At 48.0% G+C, this 25,513-nt stretch overlaps 1 protein-coding gene across 2 annotated transcripts in view; it reads left to right on the top strand.

Annotated features, from left to right (window-relative positions):
* GDPD5 (glycerophosphodiester phosphodiesterase domain containing 5) overlaps positions 1 to 25,513 on the top strand; it is a 100,462-nt gene that overhangs the window by 38,694 nt on the left and 36,255 nt on the right. For both annotated transcript variants that reach the window (XM_084201254.1, XM_084201253.1), the window contains exon 2: positions 3,655 to 3,829. In XM_084201254.1, the coding sequence (XP_084057380.1) occupies positions 3,713 to 3,829 (117 nt within the window). In that variant the 5' untranslated portion in view covers positions 3,655 to 3,712. The remainder of the gene's footprint in view (positions 1 to 3,654; positions 3,830 to 25,513) is intronic.

Here is a 25,513-nt window from a genome sequence, read left to right as displayed (position 1 = left end):
AACCACAGAATATCCTGAGCTGAAAGGGACCCAGAGGGATCAGTTCCACCCCCTGGCCCTGCACAGACCCCCCTAGATCCCATCCTGGGAGCTCCTGGAGCTCTGTGGGGCTGTGCCCATTCCCTGGGGAGCCTGGGCAGTGCCCAGCACCTCTGGGGGAAGAACCTTTTCCTAAATCCAACCCAACCCTGCTCTGGCACAGCTCCAGCTGTTCCCTGGGTCCTGTCTCTGTCCCAGGGAGCAGAGGTCAGTGCCTGTCCCTGCTCTTCCCCTGGTGGGGAAGTTGTACCTGCAGTGAGGTCTCCCCTCAGTCTGCTTGAGGGGGATCAGAGGGAGGGCTTGGGCTGCAGCAAGCCTTGGGAAAGGCTGTTAAACCCGCTCCTCTGGAGCTGCATCCCCACTATTTACTCAGAGCACTTCAGGACTTGGGCTGTTGCTCTTCCCCTCACTAAAATGAGGGCACTGAGATGCTTTAGTGATTGCTCTTGATTGCTGCCTTCCCTCTCCAGTCCAGGTTTCTGAATATTGCCCTGAGACTATAGGGATGGAGCAGTTAACCCAGAGAGACAAAAATCAAAAAAATTTAGGCCAGATCTCCCCAGAGAGCTTCACTTTTAAATGTGCAACTCCAATTCTCCTTTTTTTTTTCCCCTCCAAAGCTGTTTGGAAAGGAATAACGTGTAACCAATACCTCCACTTCAGTATCTCAGTAGTGCAGTGTGTGCTAATTAGGCATCCTGGAGCCTTTGGAAAATGCTCCCATTGTATTTCTAGATGGAATCTACCCTGCTCCCCCTTTTTGGGCAAGTGAGCTGGTTATTCAGCTCTGAGAAGCTCACAGCCATTGGCAGATGATGCATCTTGAAAGTCAAGGTTGAGAGCATGAGTGGGTTTGTGTTTTCTGTTTTATTCCTTCCCCCCCCTCCTGGTGCACGTTGCTGGATTTGAATAATTAATGCCTGTTGTCTTGCTTCCTGTTTTCATTTCTGTATGTAATGCTAACCAGCAGTGGGCTGAATCATTCATAGGCTGCTCTCTGCACCTCGGCAGCTGGAGATGTCATGGGAACAGTGATTGGGAGGTGCTGCACACTTTCTGCTGCTCCCTTGACTCCCTTTCTGGAAGCAGGAGCAGTAAGTATTGAGCCCTTGCTCTGGGCCAAGACAGGCTCTCTGGGCAGGTGGTGTCAGTGTGGTTTCTCTCCCTGCAGCTCCTGTTACTGCTCAGGTGTCTGTGTGCATGGAGGGGAGGGAGGCTGCTGGGTATTGTCCTTTCCCACCTGTTTCGGGCTTTGATGGATCTGGGTGTGATGCTCATGGAGAAGAGGGAGTGATTTTAGGCTTGTTGGTTGTGCCTCATGCACTTACACTGTGTTCAGGAGTGGATTTTTTAAAACTCAGATTATTTTTTGTATTGTTGTGCTTTTCCTGAGTTTTTGTAGTGAGCAGCCTGGAATTCTGGGCTCCCACAGTGCCTGCCTTTGCAGTGAGAGGAACCAGAGTGGGAGCTTCCCTTGGTGTCTTACAGAGCCTTTTCATCTATCTTTTCCCTTGGACACTGCCAGGGATCCAGGGACAGCCACAGCTCCTCTGGGCAAGCTGTGCCCAGGCCTCCCCACCCTCCCAGGGAAGGATTTCTCTCCTGTCAAAGTGATCAGATGAAATACCCAGTGAAAGCTTTTGTGGATGGAGCTGGCCTGTCTGCCCTCCTGCCTTGCATGACTAAAGCAGGAAGAGGTGGAAGCCAGGAGAGATGCTGTCCTTTGGAGAGGAATTAGTACAAGATTACTTGGAACAAGAACAGCCTTCTAGGTTTTCAGGGTGGGAATAAGGGCTTTGGCTGGGGAGTTGTTAATAGGCTGTGAGTGATTTTTACATCTTGCACAGAGCCCTCAGCATCTTGTACATCACTGCACACTTGGAATCTTCAGGGCAGAGAGGGTGCTTTAGCCCAAGACCTTTGAACAGCATCTCCAGTTTTGCACATCCTCCGTGCCTCTGTCCCATTGTGGCAGGTTTTGTGGGAAGGCAGAGGGGGAGGCTCGTTCCCTGGGGATGGTCTCGAAGCTGAAGATGGGGAGGCAGCTGGAGCAGTGACTGATGCTGAGCTTTATAAATAGCAAGAGGAGGGGTGAAACCGGGGCACAGGGAGGTGACCTCGACACGAGGCCACAGAGGTGGCACAGCAGCGCGGGGGGACACGAGCAGCAAACAGCTCTGGTGTCAGGCTGGCTGTGCCTGTGCCTCTGTCCTGCCTGTCACCCCCCAGGGGACGAGCAGAGCCACGTGGGGAGCTGGGCTGTGCCCACCTCGTGTCCGCAGCACGGGGAGCTCTGCCGAAAGCACAAAGCTGCCTCTGTGTCTGGGGGAGAGGAAGGCACGGGGCTCTGGGGACAGCCTGGTGACAGCTCCGGAGCCACAACAACCTCCAGCCTCTGGGATGCTGATTCTGATTAAAGTGTCAGGGCAAGGCTGGCCTGGGCTGTCAGCACAGAGTGTGACTGGACACAGACAGGAGCCGGGAGGGGTGAGCTCTCTGCGTCCCTGCTGGCAGCATCCCCTGCTGTATCAGCTGGAGGGAAAAATACAGTCAGCCCTGCTTTTGGAGGCTTCCTTCCATGGGATGTGTCAAGGAAAAGCTTTTAGCTGGCTGGTTTATCTCCCTGAGCCCAGGCACGCTTTGCTGATGCCAGTGAGGGTGTTGGTGCTCAGCTGTCAGAGCTTTTCCCAAGACCTGAGTCCTGGGAATCCCACATGGAAGGAAGCAAAGTATTTCCCCGGAGAGGGTGGGGTTTACACACCCTGCACACAACCCTGCACTCTCAGGAAAGGGGGGCAAGCACTGTGCAAGCTCAGCTGCTGTCAAACTCCACTGCCAGCCCACTGTGATGCACACAGCAGCAGTGGGGGGCTGTGGGTGCACACCTGTGCTGCAGGAAGCTGTGGGAAACCTGTGGTGTGGGATCAAGCACAGCATCCAGCTCTGCATCCTGTGAGTGCTTTAGAGGTCTGTAAAGGGAGAGGCTAATATCTGTAGTATGCATCTTGTATATACACACTCTGTATTCCATATTCTTGGAGTTATCCAGAAGTTTGGTCCTTGCTGGATCCCTTCCAGCTCAGGATAGTCCTTGATTCTGTGATGCCCCTTCTGCAGGGGGCATGGAAGTGTTTATTCCTCGTCTGGGACTGTTTTGCAAGCTCCATGGGATGCTGACATTAAACTGCTTTAGCTTGGCTCAGCTTCAGCTTTGTGGAGGTCTCTGAATTGATTTTCAGGTTGTTCTTGCAGCAGCTCTGTCTCTTTACACCTCAGTCATTCACAAGGACCCAATCACCTGGGCTGCAGATCATCCTTCTTGTGCTTTTATCCTCACATGGCTTTCCCTGCTGATAACTCCTGTGAACACATTTGCTTTTGGTGGTGTGGGAGAAGCTGCAGGAGAAAACACAACTTGCAAACTAATTAAACTTCTTGGTCTTGTTGAATAAGGAGTGGGAGATGTTGGCAGGGCTGGGAACAGATCTGATTCTCATCCCTGCTCTCCTCAGCCAGAGGACACGGTTAATTATTAAATTGCTCGTTAACGTATTGAAATATCGCTGGGGATTTTAATTTCCTTTTTTTGTTGCTGTTCTCTCTGCTTTGCCCCAGGGCGCTCCCAGGAGCTGATGGATTAGTGGCAGCTAGCTCTGGAGGGGCTGGAAGGAGCATGGTTAAACACCAACCCCTGCAGTACTACGAGCCCCAGCTATGTCTGTCCTGTCTGACCGGGATCTACGGCTGCCGCTGGAAACGGTACCAGCGGTCACATGATGACACCACCAAGGTGAGCTGCCTGCCACCTCCTCCCTCTCATGTTGGCTTGTAGCTCTGGGTTGAGAGTATGAAAGATTCGGGGTTTTGCCTTATTTATTGGCTTGGATGTTTGGTGGGAGCTGTTGACCGTGGCAGGAGGCCGTGCCCATGTGGGTGATGTAGAGGTGGGCACAGTGAGGTTGGTCCTGGGGCTCCAGGGAATTGAAGGTGCCCAAGCTGGTTTATACTGTGCTAAAGGGGAACGCTTTCCTTGTGGTTTTTCCACTCCTGCTGGTGCTTGCAGCACCTTTGGCTGGATATGTAAGTTCTGTGTTTCTGCAGCGTCTCTGCCTTCGTGCTGTGGTTTCAGTGGGCATGGTGGTACTTGGCCCAGAAGGGACTTGGTGATCTTGGACGTCTTTCCAACCTTTATGATCCTGTCCTTGTGTGTGACAGTGAGTTTGCAGGTAGGGGAAAGGGTGCCTAAAGAGGTTATGGCTGCCCCTGCATCCCTGGCAGTGTCCAAGGCCAGGCTGGACAGGGCTTGGAGCAGCCTGGGACAGTGGAAGGTGTCCCTGCCATGGCAGGGGTGGCACTGGATGATCTTTAAGGTCCCTTCCAGCCCAAACCCTTCTGGGGTTCGATGAAAGGCAACAGAAGGTGAGAGCAAGCTGGAGGTGGATGGGAAAGCTGTTGGAGGGGACTCTTCCCTCCCCTGGATAAATACAGATGGCAAGAGCTCTGCCAGGGGGCATCCGGGCTTGACTTGCCCCTCCCCTCTTGTTCTGGGCTGTGAGATGAGATCCTGTGTTGTGCTGATAGGAAAAGTGTGAAAATACTGCTGTCAAAAGCACCCTGTTACATTGCCTGGGTAAGGATTTTGTTTTACTGCTCTCCTGTACTCCCATGTTGCCTGGGATGGTTTTTTAAAGTGTGCTTACAAGTTAAATTTGGGGTTTTTTTTCCTTCTTTAAATCTTGTTTCATCTGGAAGTGCTCCCAGGGGACCCTTTGGTTGCCTTTTGAATGCTTAATTTCACTCTCCCATCGCTTGGCTCCTCTGGTCTGTTTTTAAGGTTATAACCAGGGATCTTCTTGGCTCTGGAGTGCTTTTCCTCTTGGAAAGGCAGCTGTGAAGGAGCAGACAGGGCTGTGTGGCAGATCCTGTGCCAAAAATGCTCCTGGTTGTGAATTGCAGCCGTTGTTGGTGGTGCAGCTTGGCCAGGAGCTCCCCTGTGATTGGAAAGTCACGCCTTGAGTTTGTGCAGCCTAAAAACAAATTTCCTTTTGCAAAGTAGGAATGTTGGTGCTGTTTTCCCTCTGCTTTCAGCTTGTTCTGGGTGACCACTTCAAGCTAGCAGAACATTGCAGTTCTTAGCTAAAAATTTACAGAAAAGTTGCCATGAATTTTTCAGTGAAATCTGCCTCTGGTTGTGTTACCAAAAAATATTAGTGGCAGCTTTCCAAGTCTGCTTGGAATTTCCATTGGTTTTTGCTAGTGCTGGAAAGGAATGCATTGTGTTCAAAGGTAGCTGATCCAGGCTTTAAAATATGTCCAGTGTGAGCTGGTCTTTTTAAAGTCTTTGTGGGGCCTCAACTTCCACTTTGGTAAAAGAGAGATGGAGACAGCAGCAGGAGTAGGAGAAGAAAGCCTAAAATGAGCTGCTGGCTGTGTTATCTGCTTTCTTGTTAAAACATCAAACTCCCCAGAATAAAAGGCTTTCATCCAAATTTGGATCATGACCCAACCTTGCCTCCATGATATCTTCAGCTGATGCCTGTGAATGTTTGTTGTCTGAATTATGCTGCACCTCAACAGCCAGGATTTTAATGATTCCTCTCTTTTTCCTTCAAATGTACGTACATCAAGCTTCCTACTCCACATTAAAAAATTACATGCAATGAGAATTTGAATTGGGCACCTGAGTTCTAGGGTTTTTTTGAGAGGCAGCTTGCTGGAATTGTCATTATCCTTTGCTTTTCTCTGACCTTTGAGAATGAAGAGAGGGGCTGGAGGCACACAACCAATATACTCTGATCTCCTTTTAAAATTGTGAACATTTGCAAAATTCCTTTTTTCTATTGTGGGCCCTCACCTTTAATGGCAAGATCCCCTTTCACTTTTTTGTTTTTAATGTTTTTTTAAATGAAAGACACATGAAGGAGGAGAAATGGTCTTGCTGAGATTCAGATCATTATAATCTCTGTAGCTGGTGTGAGGAAGGAATTTCTGATCTAACCACAGCTTGTTCATCACATATTCAACCAAGGATATTATGAAGTCAGTGCATGGAAGCATTTTCTTTATTATTGCTTCCAAACCCCTGTTGTTTGTACACAGCAAATATCACAGCCTGGAAAACATCCTGGGTGGGAGAGGGGACAAAGATTTCCTCCCAAAGGAAATAGCAATGATAATTTTTTCATCTATCCAGTAAAAAGAAGCCACTTTTATTGACTGGCTGGGCTGAGCTGTCAAAGATGGTCTGTCTTTCCATCACAAATCTCCTAATCCTCTTCTTAATTGCAAGTTGTCTGAACTGTGAGGATGTGGGAGGGGAGATATCCAATAAAGCCTCTCCCTGCCTTTATCTGCTGCTGCTGCTCATGTAGCTGCAGATCTACAAATGATTTATCAGCCCCTTGCTATGAATTGGGCAGTCCCTGTCAGGATTTATGCCCTTCAAGTGAAATGTGTGTGATTCCAGATAATCCATTTGGTTAAATGCATCACATGACCTGCAGCTGAGGCTTCTGATGGCTTTTTGGGGTCCTTTTGTGCCGAGATAAGTGAGGAGCTGTGATCCATCAGCATAATGAATTGCAGGGCTGTGTCTGGGCCCTGTGTATTAATTCACTCTCTGGTGAAATGCTCCTGTAATTCCCGCTTGGCCAGAGCTGTGAAATGACCTGAACAGACGATCTAAGCCACGGGCTTTGGAGCTGGGACTTTGTCAGGGCTGATTCCCAAACGGCCAGAGGTCACTGGGCACAGAAATTGCTCTGCTGCAATCTGCTGTTAGAGGATGCCTTCATTGGCCCCTTCCCGTGGCTTTTTCATTCTGTGAGGGTTTCAGACCCTAGGCCTGAAGGCACAGGAGCTCTTGAGGGAGAGGGGCTCCTTCAAGGTTGTTTGATTTGAAGCTGGGCACTGAAGCATTGGATGTGACCAGTGACTCAGAGCTGAGTGCCCATGAATGGATGTGTGCAATCATGTTGACTTGATGGGCTAAATGCAGGGAAATCCAGTCATTCCATTAAATATCAGTCTGTTTTTTCCTTATTGTTCCTGAGGGTGCCCCCCTCATTAGAGGGGTCTGGGCTAGATGATCTTTAAAGGTCCTTTTCAACCCAAACTATTCTATGGTTCTATTTTTTTCCCCCATGATGCTTAGAAATGAAAGCAAAACCAAGCTGTGTTTGGGTTTTACACATCACTGAAACATCTTGTAAAATTCACCTTTGAGCCCTTCACTTCACAGAGAGGCTGTGAGGTGGATGATTGTCCAGGGCAGCTGTGACAGCTGAGCCAGGCAGGAATTGCATTTGCTTTGTGTGGTGCCTTCAGACCAGACTTGGCAGTGTTACTGGTTTTAACTGGGAACAGCATATTATGAAGGAGCAAGACTTCTCTTAGGGCAGGATCCTGTGGAGGACTGGCAAGGAGCAGAGAGGTGTTCCAGCCTCAGCAACTGGGATTAACCTGCCAGGACCTTGCTTCTCTTTGATTTCCTAGAAAGTTTGGGATGAACCAGCTTGCTCTGTGTCAAAAATGTTCCCTATTTCAGCAAACTGCTTGGAAGATGGGAAATCCCAAATCCTGGAAACCCCAAAAAGCCACAGAGTTAGAGCCTAATCTTGTGGTGCACCCCAAATATTGTCAGGGGGAGGATGTTTGATGCTGAATTTGTGGTGTATTCCTGAGAGAGGCAGAATGCCTGTGGAGGAGAGTCTGCAAAACCCATTGACTGTGGGGCCTGGGCTGGGATTATGGGCTCAGACTGGGTGATTAACATGCCCTGGGATTTGTAAAGCTTTAGAGGTGTCAAAGGTTTTTCCTGCAGAGCATCTGCAAAACATGGCTTTGGGCTCTGAACAGCCAGCTCTGAACAGAGCTGCAGAAAGGGGGAAGAAAAGGGGCAGGGAGGGATTTTTGGCCCCTTAGAGCCAGCCATGTGATTTCTTCCCCCTGGATACCTGGGCACAGCAATGCTCCTCCAGTCTAAGGTGCAGCCACTCTCATAAAATCTTGATGGTTTGAATATGCTCAATCAACTCCTGGTTTAAGCCATATGGGAAAGCCTTTCCAGATTCTCCCCACGAGTTCCCTGTACTGGTTTTGACTGGGATACAGTTCATTTTTTGCACAGCAGCTGCTGTGTGCCAGATTTTGGGCTTGTGACTGAAACAGCCTTACAGCTATTGCTGGAGATTTTTTACACAGCATCAAGGTACAATATTTTCTGAATTCCCTCCAAGAAGGGGAAAAACTCGAGGTGGTTTTTCTGCTTGTTTTCCTAAACAAATGTTTTTCCTCTCAGCTGTGTAGTTGTTGGACTTTTACAATTGAATTATAGAACTCCTTTTTCCAAAGAGGCAATGGGAACCTGTGATCCTGTTAATCCCAGGTTAATTAATTGTGTCTCTCTTTACTCAGACATTTAGTCTTTTCCCATGAGTGTGAATTTTGAGGAGAGAAAATGAGAAAAGTGAAACGGCATTGACATCATGGAAGTTTGACTTGTGGGAGTCTGGGTGTCAGAAGTTCTCTCTCTGATCTTGACAGAAGAGTGAAAAATTGTGGCCCTTTTCCAGAGGAGCCTTGATTCTCCTCACCCAGAGGGGAGTGAATGTGACCTTGCTGCACGTGGGCTGGACTCCAGTGATTTACTTTACATTTGGGGTTGAATTTGCCAGTCTCCTCCTTCACCAACTCTGCTTTTCCAACCCCTCTTGTGAATTCCCAGGTGTCCTGGAATAGATGCAAGCACAGCTGGGCTGTGACAGAGCAGAAAATGTTGGAGAGCAACTTTGCAGTGTGTCCTTACTGGGTGGTGGATGCACTGGGAGAGGGCAGGGGCCAATGGAAAAGGTTTTTTTATCATCCTTTCTTTTTTCCTGTCGAAGTTGAAGGGGTTTTTTCTGTCTCTCATTAAAGCAGACTTTGTGGAAGCGCCTCAGGGATGCTTGTGGCTCCAAACTGACCACAGAAATTAACTAAATAAGAAGGAAACCTGGCCCCAGTGGGAGTAAATGAATGAAATGGGAGGAATAGGAAGGAGCAGGGTTAGTTTGTGGTCATGACCCTTGAGAAAGGTGGAAGAGGAAGAGGTGGCAGCTGGGGAAGGAACCAGTCTGGGAGAAGATCATAGAATGGGTTGGCTTGGGAAGGACCTTAAAGACCACCTAATTCCACCTCCCACTGTCCCAGGCTGCTCCCAGCCCCGTCCAGCCTGGCCTTGGGCACTGCCAGGGATCCAGGGGCAGCCCCAGCTGCTCTGGGCACCCTGTGCCAGGGCCTGCCCACCCTCCCAGGGAACAATTCCTGCCCAGTATCCCATCCTAACCCTGCCCTCTGACAGTTTAAAGCCATTCCCTGTGTCCTGTTCTTCCAGGCCCCTCTCTGAAATAATGGTGAGCAGGGAAGGGAACAACCTGAAATCTGTGAGGTGTGGCTTTCCTGGCATGGGTCACAAGGCATTTCAGTCATCTGCCAGTTGTTGTTTTGGAGAGGGCTCTGCTGCCTGTGAGGTCTGGGTGGGGATCCAAAGTGCTTGGCTTCCAGGAATGCTTGTGGTTTTAGGAATTGGGAACCTCCGTGCTGCTCACACGGCTTATTAACAGAATTGATTAGCAAAGCTGAAAACTATAATGACTCTTCTTTGTTGGCTGTGAAGCTGATCTGTGATTTTTGTTCACTGTCTCATGTGTTCCTCTGGGAAAGGAAACTTGGATTTAGGAGTGTTAGGTTGCAGATTTAAACTTTTTCTCCAGGTTGTTTCCAGAAGAGCTGTGGCCAATCTCCAGAGTGGGATTTCAAGGGTATAACCAGCAGCTTCTTGTCCGTGGCCACTGGTTTTAGTTGTTTTTTGGTTGCTTCTCTTTGTACTCATCTCAGCCTTGAAAATTATTCTAATTTTTTTTGCCTTTGTGCCATGTCTACAGTGAGGTGTTAAAAGCAAAGCTGGTGAACTGGTCTGGACCCATAATTTCCACTTGACATGCAGTTTTGAGCCTTTATTTGGCAGATACTTATTTGCAGATGATGTCAGCAAGCACTTGAGAGTCAATTGACTTCAGTGAAGTCAAACGAGGCCCTTTTGCAGGGAGAATTATGGAACAAAAAATGAAACAACTGAGGCTTTGTTTGAAGTGGGCACTTGCAGCCTGTGACTCCTAGAAACTGAATTAACTTCCTGGTGAGCTCTCCTGAAGCTGTGAAGTCAAGGTTGACTTGTGGGTGACAAAAAGCAGTGCCACTGACCAGCAAGTGGAGTTGGGGTGGTTGCTTAGGTCATGCTGCCTGTGCCAGAGATGGCCCTGGGTCCGAGGAGAGCAGCTCTTGCTTCCCTGAGGCTGCTGGGCAGGCACCAGGCTCTTGGTTTGAGGGTGATGTGAAGACTTTAACATCCCCTTTATGCCAGAGCCTCCTTGCTGGACTCAGATTCCCAAGAAAATTCCAGTGGGATGAGAGCAGCTGGATGCTAAGCAAAGGGAGAGGAAGGAGACCCCAATCCTTGTCCCTTTCAGCAGAAACCAACCCTTCTCTTAATTGTAATCAAGAGGAGACCTCAAAGATGAGGTAATTCCAACCTCCCACTGTCCCAGGCTGCTCCAAGCCCCATCCAGCCTGGCCTTGGACACTTCCAGGGATCCAGGAGCAGCCACAGCTTCTCTGGGCACCTGTGGAATTCCTTCCCAGTAGCCTATCTGATGATGCCTGGGGAGAGAGATGGGTGTTTTTGTGTCCATGTGCCGGCTCTTTGCTCCCCCAGGCTGCTCCTTTCGCCACAAAGCTCTTTCATTCTCACTCACCGCTGTCCCTTCGCGTTTGACATTTTGCCACGTGACTTTTTGTGGCCTTTCTGGAAAAACAGACCTGGTTCCTGTAATTCAGAGCTTGCTGTGGTGCCACGTCTGGCTTGTCACCACTCAAACCACCCCACATCCTGGGCAAAGCACCCCTCCTTGTCTGGGTCTGTTCCTTCCCCAGCAGGCTCAGGTTCTGTCAGAAGTGGGGGTGTAGTGAGCAGTATCTGGAAAGGATCTCTCATCTCACTGCTTTTTTTTCCCCTTGAGGCTGATGCAGATTTACTCTGTGTGTGTTTGCAGGATTTAGTAGCTGTGTGCTCAAGTCTGACCAAGTTATTTTGCTGCTGCCATCAGGGATTCCTGCTTCACCAGCCAGAAGGGTGGGATAAACAGCACGAGGCAAAGTGGAACCTATGCTGGACCAGTGTCTGTCATGTGCTGGGCTTAAAATATCAAAGTTTTTCTGTGATGAGCCAGCTCCAGCATTTAAATTCGCTCCCAGGACGGCTGATTGTTTATTTTCTTTCCCCAACGCTTCACCCTTGAGATTTACAAAATAGTAATGGATAAATAAGCCAAGCTTTGCTGCTCTCCAGAGGGATGCTGGCTTTGGACACTCAGCTGCTGCTGGGCCTTGTGGCTTCATTTGGTTTCCCTCTGGCAGTGCACTGAACCCATTAAATCTCTCTTAGGGAAAAATAGGTAAATCCCTTCCATATGTCAAGTATTAGAAAAAACACACGATTTCTGTGACTTGCACAAAGCATCTCCTTGTCTGGCAGATCCAGGAACAAGTGCACCCTTGTTTCTGGGAAGACAAGCCCTAACCTCATGCTGGTAAATCTGACATGTCCACTGTTTCTGGCAGTCTCTGTTGATGTCAGCTGTGCCTGAAAGCTGGGGAAGACCCTGATTTTATCAATTTTCCCCTTGAAAGAGAGAGGCACTTCAGTTTTGCATTGCTCTAATTCTTTTATTATTCTAGCCCTTCAGGTCACTGGGTTTGCCCCAGAGCTGGGGCAGAAAGCCTTTGGCACATTGGCCCATTCAGTGGCTTTTGTCACCAGATGTGTCTGTGCCCTCTGGACCATCCTGTGGGATAAATGAGGCTGTGTTGGGACGGGGCAGCGCTTTGTGGAGCAAAATGTGAGCGCTCAGGACTTGCCAGCTGGGTCAGCCCCGAGGTCATCCTGCCCCCATCCTGTCTGTGCTGGTCAGGGATGGGCTTTGGGAGCAGCAGGAGATCAGCCTGCTGTGCTTGGGGCTCCTTCCTGCTCCCTCCTGCCTTGTGCCCATCTGGGCCTGCACACAGATGGGATATTGGGAATTAGGAGCTGTTCTCTGGGAGCGTGGGCACGCCCTGGCACAGAAGCTCAGGCTGCCCTGGATCCCTGGAAGTGTCCAAGGCCAGGCTGGACCGGGCTTGGAGCAGCCTGGGACAGTGGAAGGTGTCCCTGCCATGGCAGGGGTGGCACTGGGTGAACTTGAAGGTCCCTCCCAACCCAGCCCAGTGTGAGATTCTGTGAGAAAGGACTCTGGAAAAACATAAAAAAACAGACTGGGAAAGAGGAAGGGAAGGTGAAGGGCAAGGAAATAAAGCAGTGCAGTGGTTGGGTCCAATCTGATCCAATATTTGTCTCTTCTTCTTGATTTTAATTGACTGATGTCCATCAACTGTCTGAAGAGTGGCTGGAGAAACCTTTCCAGTTTAATAGATAAAACTTGACAAACATCTTAATTGGAAAAAGATGTTTTCTAGGGTGGACACATGGACTTCTTAGAGAGATAAGAAGGAATTACAGTTATTCCTGAGCAAAATCCCTCTGAGAAATGGAGAATTGGAGGTGGTCCCAGGGACCTCCTTCCCCATATATTGTATTTTCACACACTTTTTCATTTAGAAGTTGCTCACCTGCTCTGAGTCTTTTGCAGGACTCATGCAGAGCTCTCCTGCTTAGGAGTAGAAACTAATTCAGGATCATTACCTTTTGACTGTATTTTTGCTGGATTTCTGCTGTTGTTGCATAAAGGTTTTTTTTGTTATTTGATTGGTTTTTGTTTTGTGATGAACTGGCCCCAGGTAGATAAGTAAAAAATTGCTTTTCCTGCTTTCTTTGAGTTGGACAGCTTATGATTGTGGAATGTGGGAATTCATTTGAAAGAAAACTGCTTCTGAAATTACAGTTAATTTTCATCAAGAGCAACTGTTGAAAACTGAGATTTCCACTTCTTCAAACTTTATTACTGGTCTTGTGATGGGAGGATTTAGGGATGGGGCCAGTCTGCCCTCTGCAAATATATTAAACCAAATATAGTGGGAGGTGGCTTGGGGTGTTGTATAAAAGGAAACTGAGAAAATCAAATAAAAGGAATCCTTCTGCTCAGCCTGGGCTGATATGGCAGCCAAAAAATGTAAAGCAACCTCTGCTTTTATTTTGGCATCTTTGTACCAGTTTGACTGGGATCAGCCCACAGGGCTGAACAAAGGAATGGCTGGAAAATTAATTTCCTTGGGATTGAAGACAAATTCTGCTCAGAGTTGTCTTTCAGTTAGTGCAGCTGGAGTGAGCCTCTTGTTATGCTTCAGGGTTTTAATTGTCTTCAGTGGGAATAATTAATTAATTGGTGTGAGTGTGGTGTTTACTTTCACAAGTTTCAGATTTGCAACAGTTCTTAATTACAAAGCAATATCTAAAGGGGTTTCAAGAGAGCTGGAGAGGGACTTGGGACAAGGGATGGAGGGACAGGACACAGGGAGAAGGATGATCCCAGGGATTCAGAATTCCTCAGTGGTGACACCAGCAGGGTCTCTTCCATCTCAGTCCATTCTGTGGTTCTATGGAATGCTCATCTCCAGCTGTTTGGAGTGTTTCTTTAATGTATTTTCCCCTTGCTCTCATTTTGCCCCTCACCTCCTCTCCTGAGGGTTCCATCTCAGACCTGCTGCCAGAGCAGCCCAAAGTGAGCTGCACTGGGGGAACTGGCAGGAGAAGGAACTGGGAGCTCTCTTCTGGCTCTGTCTCTGTTGCACATCCTTGCAGAAGCCCCTTCCTGAGTGGGGGATGTGCAGTCTGGGCTCTCAGTGTCATTCCCAGCTAGAGCAGGGCTGGTTCAGTGGGGTCAGAGCAGCTAATGAGGGGTATTTCCCTTGGGATTCTGTGCCAGCACTCCATCCTTGGAGATCAATGTGTGCTGGGAAATGGGGCTGTAATTCAGCAGTGTGACATGGCAGCCTGGATACCTCTTGATAGCACCATCATTCAGGCAGCACAGCAGTCAGAGGTGCTTTGCCTTTCCTCTCCCCACCTCTGGGATGTGGGCAGAGCTGATGTGGGCATTTGCTGGGATTCCAGCCCCCCAAGTGCTGCTTTGGGTGTGGGATGATGCTCTTAATTCAACAGCCCACATGCTGAACTGTCACCACTTCTTGGGTGAAATAAACCCAAATGTTTGCATTTGGTGGTTCCTTTCAAACCAAGTTCCTTATTCAGTGTTCTGGATGGTTTTGGGATTTGCCATCGTGTGCTGGTTTTTGTAATATTTGGTATTCCTCTGGGCTTTTTTTTTTTCCCAATTTGCTAAAAGCCCTGAATGATGGCTATGATGAGATGAATTAAACACAGGCTTGCTCTGGCCCTTCCCTCACCAATCTTTGGCTTTAAGGGTGTCAATTTCAAGTTTCTTCTTCATGTCAGTGAAGTGGCATTTGGCACTTTCAGTGCCCTTCCAGTGCCTAAAGGGGCTCCAGGAGAGCTGGAGAGGAACTTGGGACAAGGGACAGGACACAGGGAATGGCTTCCCACTGCCAGAGGGCAGGGATTTTGGGGATTTTGGGAAGGAATTGTTCCCTGGGAGGGTGGGGAGGCACTGGGCACAGGGTGCCCAGAGCAGCTGTGGCTGCCCCTGGATCCCTGGAATGCCCAAGGCCAGGTTGAACAGGGCTGGGAGCAGCCTGGGACAGTGGAAGGTGTCCCTAGGGATTGCTGGGGAGGTTGGACTATGAGCTGTAAAGGGTCCCCTACAACCTCAAGCTATTGATTCCATTATTCTCACTCCTTTCTCTAGAAAATCCTGCAAAATTCAGGAAAACACTTTTTCTCTGCTCTTGGGAACAAAGCTTTCCTGGGCTGGACTTGTTCCTTCAAAGCAGATCTGTGTGAGAGCATGAAAGCAGCTGGGGAAAAGTGATGGAGAAGTGACCCAGGCCACACAGAGCTGTCAGGATGGTTTAAGGTATTAAATCAGCTGCCAGCTGCTGCTCAACAATTCTATTTTGCAACAGGGTTAAAGTTTAGGGGTTCTTTGCCCTCTGTGTCTGGGTGTGATTCATGACTTAACACACTGCCTGTGCTCCCAAATTGTTTCCTTATCAAATCCCACTTGTTCTCCAGGCTGTCACAGGGGCATTCCAAGGGAGTGCATTTGCCTCTGGGGCTGCCAGCAGTGATGGATGGGCTCACCTGGAGCCAGGTGCTGCCTGGAAATGCTCCTGTCACTCCCAAAGCTGATGGATGGGGCAGTCTGGCACTGCAGGGGGTGGCCTTTGCAGCAGCAAAATGCAAATAATGCAAATAATGAGTGTGAAAGGGTCATTGTGGCTGTACGAAAGCAGCCACCAACAGTGCCACAAATACTCACTGCTTGCAACAAACCAAGCACTCAACAACACATTGCAGCCATACAAGCTAGGGCACTAAGGGAGCAACTCACAAAAGCCCACGATTTTGCAAAATTCTGACTTACCAAAATCCTGAGTTTATCAACAGATAAACTTGAAAGAGCCACTGAGGCTCAAACAAAAACTATTTAAAAAAACCTTGCTGCTCTACAAGTAGAGCCCATTAAAAGGCCATGTTTTAACTATAAAAAACCTAGTCATTTTTAAAAAGAGTGTTATAAAGCAATAAAAATGCAAAATTACCTAATACTTACCCTCAGTGCAAAAAAAAAAAAAAAAAATACAAACCTCTGTCAGAGTGGAGGCTGGAGGAAATTTCTGGTTGCTTTTCTGAGCCCTTTTTGGGCTCATTTCTCTGCTGTGCTTGAGTTGCTCTTGGACCTGTTTTATTCTCAAGCCTTGCACCCCTTCTAATTATTAAGGGCTTGCCAAGCACTACAGGACAGCTTTGGAAATGGAGACTTGTCTTCTCCTCTTCTCTGACTTATCTCCAAATGGGAATAGTCATTTTACCCCTGAGATGCTGCTTTACCTGTGCTCTGTAAATGGATCCCAGCACCAAGCTGGATATTGCACCCCAGGGAGAATCTGGGAAGCATCTGCTGCTGCTGGCACATTAAGTGGTTATGAGCACTAAAACAGCTTTATGAGAAGCCAGCACTCAGCTTCTTATTAGTCCAGTGCCTCTGTGGCTTGAAAACAAATTAAATTTGAGATTTTCCACACTTGCAACCAATGTTTAAAGCTATTAGAGAGGTAAAAAGCTGAAATGCCTCTAAAGCCTCCATTACAATTTTACCACAGACTGAAGGGATTTTCAGAGGTGGCAAGAAGGATTTTTAAAGCTGCTGCTGCTGCTGGGCTTGCCCTCTTTAGAAGCCTGCAGTGAGGCTGGGGAGGGGGGTGGATGTGGTCCAGGAGGAAATTCTGCCAGCCCTGGTGCTGAAATGCTCCCTGGGGATGGCCATGGGTGAGGGGACAGTGCCTTTGAAGCCTCCGGGGTGTCTGAGGGCAGCAAAAGCAACAGGAGGAAAAGAAACTCTCCAGTTTCTCCACTTCTGCATTGCTTCCACCAGCACAGGCTTGTTCAACAGCTAATCTTGCCCTGAGTGAGCTTTTGTCTTCCTTTTCACCCCCATTTCTTGGCAGTGAAATGATTCATGTCGCTTTGTGGTTTTTATTTAATTGGTGCTTCTTTCCCTCCCTTTTTAACCTGTTCTGGTTTTCTTCCTCTTTCTGTGACCTCCTTTCTTCTACTTGCTTGAAAGGAGAGAAACAGCCCAAATCCCTTTCCTCAGAGCTGCAGTACCACCACCACTGCTCAAAGGCTGTGAGCTCAGATATTTCATGTGCACCAGAGCTGGCTGAGGACAAGGAGTTCTTGTCCTCTTGTCCCTGATGGTGCTGATTTAAAGACAACACCAGACTAAGAAAGAGATTTTATTTTGCCCTGCTTTGAGATCGATAAAGAAAAGATCTGGGTGACTTTCATGGTGCTTCTCAAAATCAGGCAGAGTGTGTTCCTTCTGCTCTTCATGTTTTTATATATATATTTTTTTTCCTATTTTTGCTTTCTCAGTGGCTGCTGGGTGTTAAAGTTGGGTGGGAACTCCTGGTGGAGAACAGAAAATGAAAATTTCAGATATCATTGTTTCCTCTGGATGTGTTTTGTCCTCCTTGTTGGAGCAAGTTAAAGCTTGAGGATGCCTTCAGAATCAGGAGATGCATTAAATGCCACCCAGTCACCTCTGGAAAGTCATTTCCTTGGTGGAAATTGGATATTTTCTGAATTATGATGCCCTTTTGATGAAAGTCTTGATCTTTGCAGGCTCCACCTTCTACAAACACCCCAAAAGATCACCAGGAAGGAGTTAGTAAGGGGAGAAAAAACAAATATGTGGACATACTTTGGGGAAAAATCATTCAGTTCATGCACTGCCCAATTTTTGGACCCTTGCCTCGCTTGTGGGGTTGGGAAACATGAAATGCTTTTTGCACTGGTAGAAAAGAGGCTTTGAGTTTAATAATTCATGTATGGACATCTTGAGCTTTGTTTAAACACTTTTGTCTGTCATCACAGCGCTGGCTTGAAATAGGATTAGGGTTTGTTTTCCTTGGCTTCCCAAAATTTTGCTTAAGGAGGACTTCAGCTCTATTATTAAGCCCTGTTTACTGTGTAGGGACACTGACACTGGTGAGGAAAGCTTGTGAAATAAATCATGTGCTCCTTGTGTGTTTGGCTGCTGCTTTTTATTTGTTAGGACTTTCTACAGTGGATTTGCTTTCATATAATTTGGTGGGAGGAGGGTGATTTAAATATGAGTTTGATTATTTCCAGTGGTAGGAAAGGAGCCCTCTGTAGCTGTGTGCTGTCACTGCTGCCTGCAAAATTGCAGCTATTTATCCTCCTCGGGGTCCTGTTGCAGTCAAATTCCAGATGTCAGAGTTTGCTGGGGTTTAAAAATGATTTTAATTTTCTCAGGGGTCTGGAGAGGGTGTCAGGATTGATTTGCTGTCTGTGAGCAGAGGCTTTGGTTTTGTGACCTCTGAGCATGAAATACAAAGTCAGGGTCACTGTTCTATCTCTTCAGAGGTGTTGTGAATATGGAAAGCCAACTTGTCCAGATCAGTGTCCTCTTGGAAATGCTGCTTTTCCTGTAGGGACAATGAGAAGGCTGGTGGGGAAAATGGGATGGCTTGGGTTATCCTGATGGAATTGCTTTTGTCTCTAAATAGTGCAGGACCCTGTAGTGGCATCAACCTGAGCAGGAAATGTTTTGTTTTCAGGGCTCACAATGAGTTTTGTGCCTTTTACAGGCAGAGAGATGGCTGTGAACCCCTGAAAAATTCCAGATTTTCCCTGTTTCTGAACTGCAGAATAGGGGCAAAAATGAAATAGGGATGCTTAGGTGTTGTGTGAAGGTGTTGATTGTAACGACTCCACTGGAAAAGCTTTCTGGGAGTGACTTTTAGGGAAAATCCCAGTGTTTCCCTGGCCTCACTCTGTGTCCAGGGATGTTCAGTCCAGTTGTTTCCAAGATGCTCCTGTCGCTTTTGGACTGCTCCCTGAGCCTTGGTGGAGATTTACTGATTCCTGTGCCCTTCCTGTGACTTTCCTTGGGAGCATCTGGTGATGGTTCACCTTTGGAAGAGGCTGAACAGTTTTCATTGAATATGTTGCACTAAAAAACATTTAAAAACATTGAGGAGTGCGAAACTGGGCTAAAAGAGCAGGTACCTGGGGTGGTGGAGGTTGGAGCAGCTTAATTCCTCTAGGGAATGGAAAAGGTGGAGGGCTAGGGACTAAACAAACCTTGACCTTGGGGGTGCTGGTCCTGGTGTTCTCAGCCAGCAGAGAAAGATAATTTGCTTTAAAAAGATCCTGTTGGAGGGAAGATTCCCAAGCTGCAGGATTCTTAAAAAAATTTAATCTTAAATCTTAAAATTTAAAGCCCAGCCTCTGTGTAATGGGGAATAAAAGAAGGGAGGTGCAGTGTGTCACTATTTATGGTCTTATGGTAATTCTGCTTCCAAAGCAGATCTTTAATTTGTACCCTGCTCGAGTTGTTGACTCTAATTTATAGCCTGATAAACCTATAGATGGTTGCTCAAAGCAGGCCAGAGATATTACATCAGGCCAGGTATAATAATTTAGGAGCAGTTTATTAAGTTTAATAGCATCTAAGGTGCAATTGCTTTTATGGGCTGGCTTATCCCATGTGGCAGTGCCTGGTTTGTCCCAAGGTGTGTCCTGAATCCCTGGCTGCAGCCTTGTCTGATTGCTCCTGCTGGGGGCATTGGGCTGTCCAGGGGTGGTAGGAGTTGTTTTCCAACCCCTCTGCCCCATGGCAGGGCTTTGGAGCTGGGCTTTCCAACCCAAACAATTCTGTTTGTAAGCCCTGCTGAGTCTGTGACTGGTTTTTGTTGAGCTTTGGTTTGTGGGGTTTTTATGTTTCTGTGTAGTTGGTTTATTATTTTGTTCAGGGTGTTTTTTGGGGTTTTTTTTTGTCTGTTTGGTTGTGTTTAGAAGCATTTTTTTTTGTGTGCGCCACGGGCCATGGTTTTGACAAGGTGCTTTTGATAAGGTTTATTTGCTTTTTTTAAATACCTGCCAGCAGGAAACAAAGTTCAGCCTTCTCTGAGCTACTGTTTGATTCTGTCTGATTTATTTTATATTCCTGCACCACCTCAGGCAGCTGCCACGTCTGTCTGGTGGTTTCCCACATGCATCAGCTCTGGGAGCTGGGAGCACTGCATGTTAATAACTCAGTTTTGCACTCAGCATGGAGCCCAGCGAGAAGAAAAAGACTTGGCCACAGAAATAAATCTTCCAGTTCCTCTGAAGTCCACATTTTCTGCTGGAGACCTTCTGATGCAGGGGGATGTGTGAGGAGGAACATCGGGCTGTTAATGGGCAGGACCCAAACTTCTGGACAAGATTCTCCAGGCAAAACCCCCAGAGAGCCTCAAGGTCCCCCCTGAGCCTCCCTTTCTCCAGGCTGAGCCCCTTTCCCAGCTCCCTCAGCAGCTCCTGGGGCTCCAGCCTCTTCCCAGCTCTGTTCCCTTCCCTGGACACACTCCAAAATGTGATTTTCAAATTCTTTTCAATTTTCTTATGGATCATGTAAGTGACCTCAAGCTCAGTCTGCTCCTGTAAATGGTCCAGATCTGTTCTCTTGGCCAAACTGGATAGTTTTGTGCCTGCTTTTGGCAACCATTCTCCTGCTGGGAATGCCAACAGCCACATGCCCTTCTCCCTGTGGCTTCCTAATTTGAAGTTGGGGGGGGTGGAGGGTGCATATTCCACCTTTTTCCTGTCTCTTGCCTCCTGCAAGCTCAGCTGTAAATCAGGTTGGCTTGTGGCCACAGCCTGCTGCCAGGAGATTTATTGACACTACTTTTATTAATTTTTTTTAGGGTTTTTTACTCTGCCATAGTGCAGTCATTGCTTTAGGGAGGATGTTTTGGAGGGGTGGGCCTGGGCTGGGGAAAATCAGTTTGGATAACATCAGACCTCCCTGGTTTTGTCCTCTCCATCCTTTGTGTGCTCCCAGAGCTGCTGGCCACAGCTGGAGATGCTTTGGGAAATACCCCCTGTGATGAGACAGGTAAGGGCCAAGTCAGCCCTGTTTGGGTACTGAATGCAGCAAGAAGATGGAAAAGACCCCATCCCTCAGGGAGAATGCTCCTGCTTGGCTTCAGAGCTGTTGCTTTTCCTTTTCTCCTGGCCCTTCTGAAAGCTGCAGCCCGTTTGGCGCTGGAGCAAACCCAAGGCGAGGTTCCTCTGGAGCCTGTGGGCTGAAACAGCAGATGCACCTCCTACCTCTGAGCTTCCTGGGCTGCCTTTGGAGAGGAAGGAACAGAGAGTCCTTCTGCATCTCTGTGAAATACTCCTGCTATTCTCTCAGCAGATCTGGAGCAGGAATAACCAGGCTGCTGAAGAGGCTATAAAAAAACGGGAAATTTGGCTTAGCACCTGCTATATTTAGAAATTCCATCAGTCCTGCTGAAATTGGAGCTGTGGATAAATCAGATATTTCCTGTGGCAGAGGACTGGATTTTTTGGGGTGGGTGTCCTGCAGGCAGACAGTTGACACCCTCAAGTGGGTTTGTAAATGAGTTTTTACTTTTCCTGTGCTTTGTGTAGGCAATGCTGGCTGTATTCTCATTTTGAAAAATAAACAGGTGTCTTATACCAAATGTGCCTTGATATAATTAGTCATAATTAAGAACCAGGACTGCTTTAGCTGTTGATTGAGAAACTGGGTATTTTTCACACCAGCTGCTTCTCACTGAAGCAGTTTTGATGCTCTGAGATGCATGGAAAAAACCCAGCCCAGCCAAAGGCAGAACAAGTTCAAGGCCATTCCTCCCCAAAATTCCTTTTCTCAGTGGTACAAACCCCTGCTTAGGGATTGTGATGACAAAGCTCACAGAGGTGACAGATGACTTTGCAGTGACTCTGCAGATGACTTTCCTGCCGTGGGTTTTGCTGCACGAGCAGTTTTTGCTCTTGCAGGAAGGAGGAGAGAAATGGGCTGGAAAGCTTTCTTTGCAGGGCAGGTAAAAATCAAATTACTTCAGAGAATTCAATTTTTTTTTTCTTTACTATGCATTTATCTTACCTTCCTTCAGGTCCAAGATGTTTGTTATTATGTGAACAGAGCAGGAAGAGAAAAAATTGGTTCTGAGTGTGGTCAGCAGCCTTTAGAGCATTCTGATGTCTGCCAAGCTTCCCCTCCAAGCAGTAGATTGAAGAGCAGCTTTGCTCCATGGGAAAGGTGGAGAAGGATCATGGAATGCAGGTGTTATACCTTGGTATCACACAGGTTGTGCCTCATTTTGGGCCGTATTCTGTTCCCTAAGCAGGAGAGAGGTTGTGTGGTTGGGATAAAACCCATCCTTTTTGGGTTGGTGTTGTTGACACTCTGGGTGTGATCTATTCCTGTGCTTGGAAATATTTTTTTATTACCATCTATCCGAGATGTGAAGCCAAAAGCCACGTCTTCCACCGTCTGTAAAAGCCCAGGCTGCAAACCAGTGGTGCTTTGGGAATTCCTTCCTGCATTCTTCCCTGAGCTGGGAGCTGTCTGGTCCATCCCTCTCCTGGCCGCCACAGGGGCTCTATCTCAACTTGCTGAATCCATGTTTGGTTGTGCAAAGAGATGAAAGTGTGAGTAGCAGCTTGCTCATCCAAGTTGTCCACGGTCACGTGGGAGAGCTGCAGGATTAGCACTTTTTTCCTGGCATGTTTCACAATCAATGAGTGCTGGAGTAAGGAAAATCTTGAGCTTTGGGTTATTTTCAGTGCCAGCTGTTTTGAACTTCCAGAAAATGCCCTCTCCAGGCTGTGCTCTGAAAGGGGAGTGGAAAGTCAGGCTGCCTGTGCTGCTGCTGGGACAAACAGTGGAGTGCAGGAGCAGCAGTTTGGCAGATTTGTTATTTCTGCGCCGCCTTCCATCGCTGTAACCAACGTGCAGCTCTTGGGCAGAGCAATATTTATTGCCATTTCCACAGAGCTGAGAAGATCAGCCACATTCAAATGCCTTTTCTGGAACTGCAGAGGATTTTGTGGTGAGGAAATGAAGCGAGTGTTCTCTCCAAAGAGCAGCCACCCCAGTGCTGCTTTGCTGGACATCCCTGCAGATTCCTGGGCTGATCTCCCAGTGTGGGCAGCAGGAAGGGGGAATTCTGCCCCTGAGCCCAGGTGAGAGCCCAGCTGCAGAGCTGTCCCAGCCCTGGGGACACAGCAGCAGCACCTGGAGCTGCTGGAGAGAGCCCAGGGGAGGCCCCAGAGCTGCTCCAGGGCTGGAGCCAGGCTGGGAGAGCTGGGGATGCTCACCTGGAGAGGAGAAGGCTCCAGGGAGAGCTCAGAGCCTCTGCAGGGCCTGAAGGGGCTCCAGGAGAGCTGGAAAGGGACTGGGGACAAGGCATGGAGGGACAGGACAATGGGGATGGACTCATCCATCCCCCTGCTCTGTCAGTCTGGGATATTGGGAATTAGGAATTGTTCCCTGTGAGGATGGGGAGCCCCTGGCACAGGTGCCCAGAGCAGCTGTGGCTGCCCCTGGATCCCTGGCAGTGCCCAAGGCCAGGCTGGACAGGGCTTGGAGCAGCCTGGGACAGTGGGAAGTGTCCCTGCCCATGGTCCATTCCATCCCAAGCCATCCTGTAGCTCTATGAAATGTTAAATTTGCTCTGGTTCCAGAAAGGTGACTCAGGAATTCCTCCCTTGGGAACTCCTCGTCTCCCTGGCCATGCCTCTTGCTCAGAGCCTCCTTTGTGCTTTTGCTGCAGATGCTCCAACTTTAAATGAAGAGAAATAAACCAGATTTATTATAATTTATTCCCCTTGAGCAGCTCCAGGGCTTTTTCAGTCAGGCACTGAGGCACTTCACCACTGAGGCTCTTGCTCCTGCTTCAGACAGGATGGTAACAACTCCTTTCTCTTGTCTGCAAGTTGGCCGCTTGCCTTTCAGCCCTGGTGATGGGTGCTGAGGGGAAATAGCTGCAGGGGAAGCCCTGGCTCCTGTCCAGGCACGCATGGCAGGCTTGTTGTTACATAATTCAACTTTGCCATGCCAGAGTTTATAAGCATCACAGAAAATGCCCACTTGCAAGGGCAGTGATGTGAGTGTGATGTGTCAGAGCTGCTGGGAAGTGAGAAGGGGACCTTGTGCAAGTTAGACCTTTCACTTCTTTGCTGCAGCTTTTATTGGCCTGTAAATTTTGCTTATTTTAGTCCTGGCTTTTGTGCCTCCCAGTGGTTTCTGAATAACACAGGCATTTAGACAGCTACTGCTTTAGCATTTTCCTTGCTGCTCCTCCTCAGCTGGAGGCCAGCTGACCCTTCAGGCAGAATGGCTCCATGATCAACCCTTGCAAATGCTTTTTTAATATGTCCTTGCCTGTCACTTGTGCCCCCAGTGGAGAGAGGAGAGAAGCTGTGTGGGTTTGCATGTGGGGTGATGTTCTGGTTTGCCTTTGGTGTTGTTGCTCTTGTTTTAGCTTTGTCCTTCTGCACGTGCTGCTCTGGAGGTTTCACAGGCTGGTGTGTGTTGGCCATACCAAGCAAGGTTTTCCTCGACCCAGACTGGGGGTTTCATCCAGAAAAAGGGGATATTGGTACCAAGAATGGCAGCCACTGCCTCTTTTCCTGTAGGGATTTTGTCTCCCAGCACTGGCTGGTGATGCTCTTGCCCTTTCAACCAGCACAGAAATCCGTGGTTCAATTTTGTTCCTTTTGTGCCAAGCATCATGACAGGATAGTATTTTTAGAACTTGTCTTGCAGACATTTGCTGCCAAGGGTAAGAGGCGAGGGAAAAATTGTCCAAGGAATAAACTTACTGTCTGACTGGCTGTTTCTTCTCCCAGGCCAGTCATTTGCCCTTGCATCTATTTGCCATCTATGTCAGATTATTTAGGATATTTTGTAGAATGTTTTAGGACAGAATTCCTGTAAAAAATTCTGAAATGCAGCAGTTCTCTTTAAATAGGGATAAATATTCAGGATTTCTCTCATCCACTGTTCTTCCTATAGAGCTGTGCTTATTAAACTCATAAACATCCAAGGGCAGAGAGCTGGGGGCACAGCTGAGCCTGAGCTGGAGAAATGACAACAGCACTTTGGGGCCAGGACAGAAATAGGATCAGTAAAGGCAGAAGTGGGGCTGTTTCCCCTGGCACTGAGCGATCCATTGAGGTGCAGGGTGGCTGGGTCACAGCTTTGCTGGGCTTTTTAGAGACTGCAATCTTTTCTAGGCTTGGTACAGGGCCCAAATGTCCCATTTCCACCTGGAGCCAGAAGGTGGCCATTAAGGAAACACCTTCCAAACTCCCCAGGATGTGCACAGAATGTTCCTCCTGCTGATAATAATTTTTTTTTCTGAGATTACTTGAGTACAATGTAATACTGAGGCCATTACATTTAACAGCCTTCATTGGCTGTTTCTTAGGTAGATTATAGAGTCCTTTTTTTTTTTATTGAGCCTGCTTTTATTAAAGCTGTTTTTAATCCTTAACCCCCTTGCCCCAGGATGCTGGTGCTTTAATTAAAGTGAACCATCAGCTGAATGCAAGTCGACAACATCATGTGCCTTTGCAAAGGACTGTCAGGAGCCTGGGATGAGTTAGCAGGAATAACACCCTCAGGAGGCTCTGAGGATGAAATCCTCCTGCTGCTTGATGCTGATGAGAGCTCAGCAGGGATGCTGTGCCCAGCAAGGTGCCCCACTTCAGGCAAGCCTTGGACCTCAGCCACTTGGTCTCTGCAAGAACCTTGGGTTGTATTGGATTTTTTTTTTGTTCTTCCCTAGATGAGGCTCATCAGTAAAGACTGAAAAAAAGTCTGGACCTATTTAGTCTGGAAAAATTAGCTGTCTCCCCTCGGCCTCCAAGTATGAAAGTGTTGGGTAAAAAGGGAGGTTATGGTGCTTTATTAGCATCAGGAATGGGTTTGGAATACTTGGATTATTCCCTGAGTTTGTCCAGAAGCACTGGTTTTGT

Source organism: Fringilla coelebs (assembly GCF_963513975.1).
Source record: "Fringilla coelebs genome assembly, chromosome: 2".
NCBI classification, from domain to species: domain Eukaryota; kingdom Metazoa; phylum Chordata; class Aves; order Passeriformes; family Fringillidae; genus Fringilla; species Fringilla coelebs.
The sequence above is the reverse complement of the archived record's forward strand: the minus strand, read 5'-3'. Positions and strand labels throughout refer to the sequence as shown.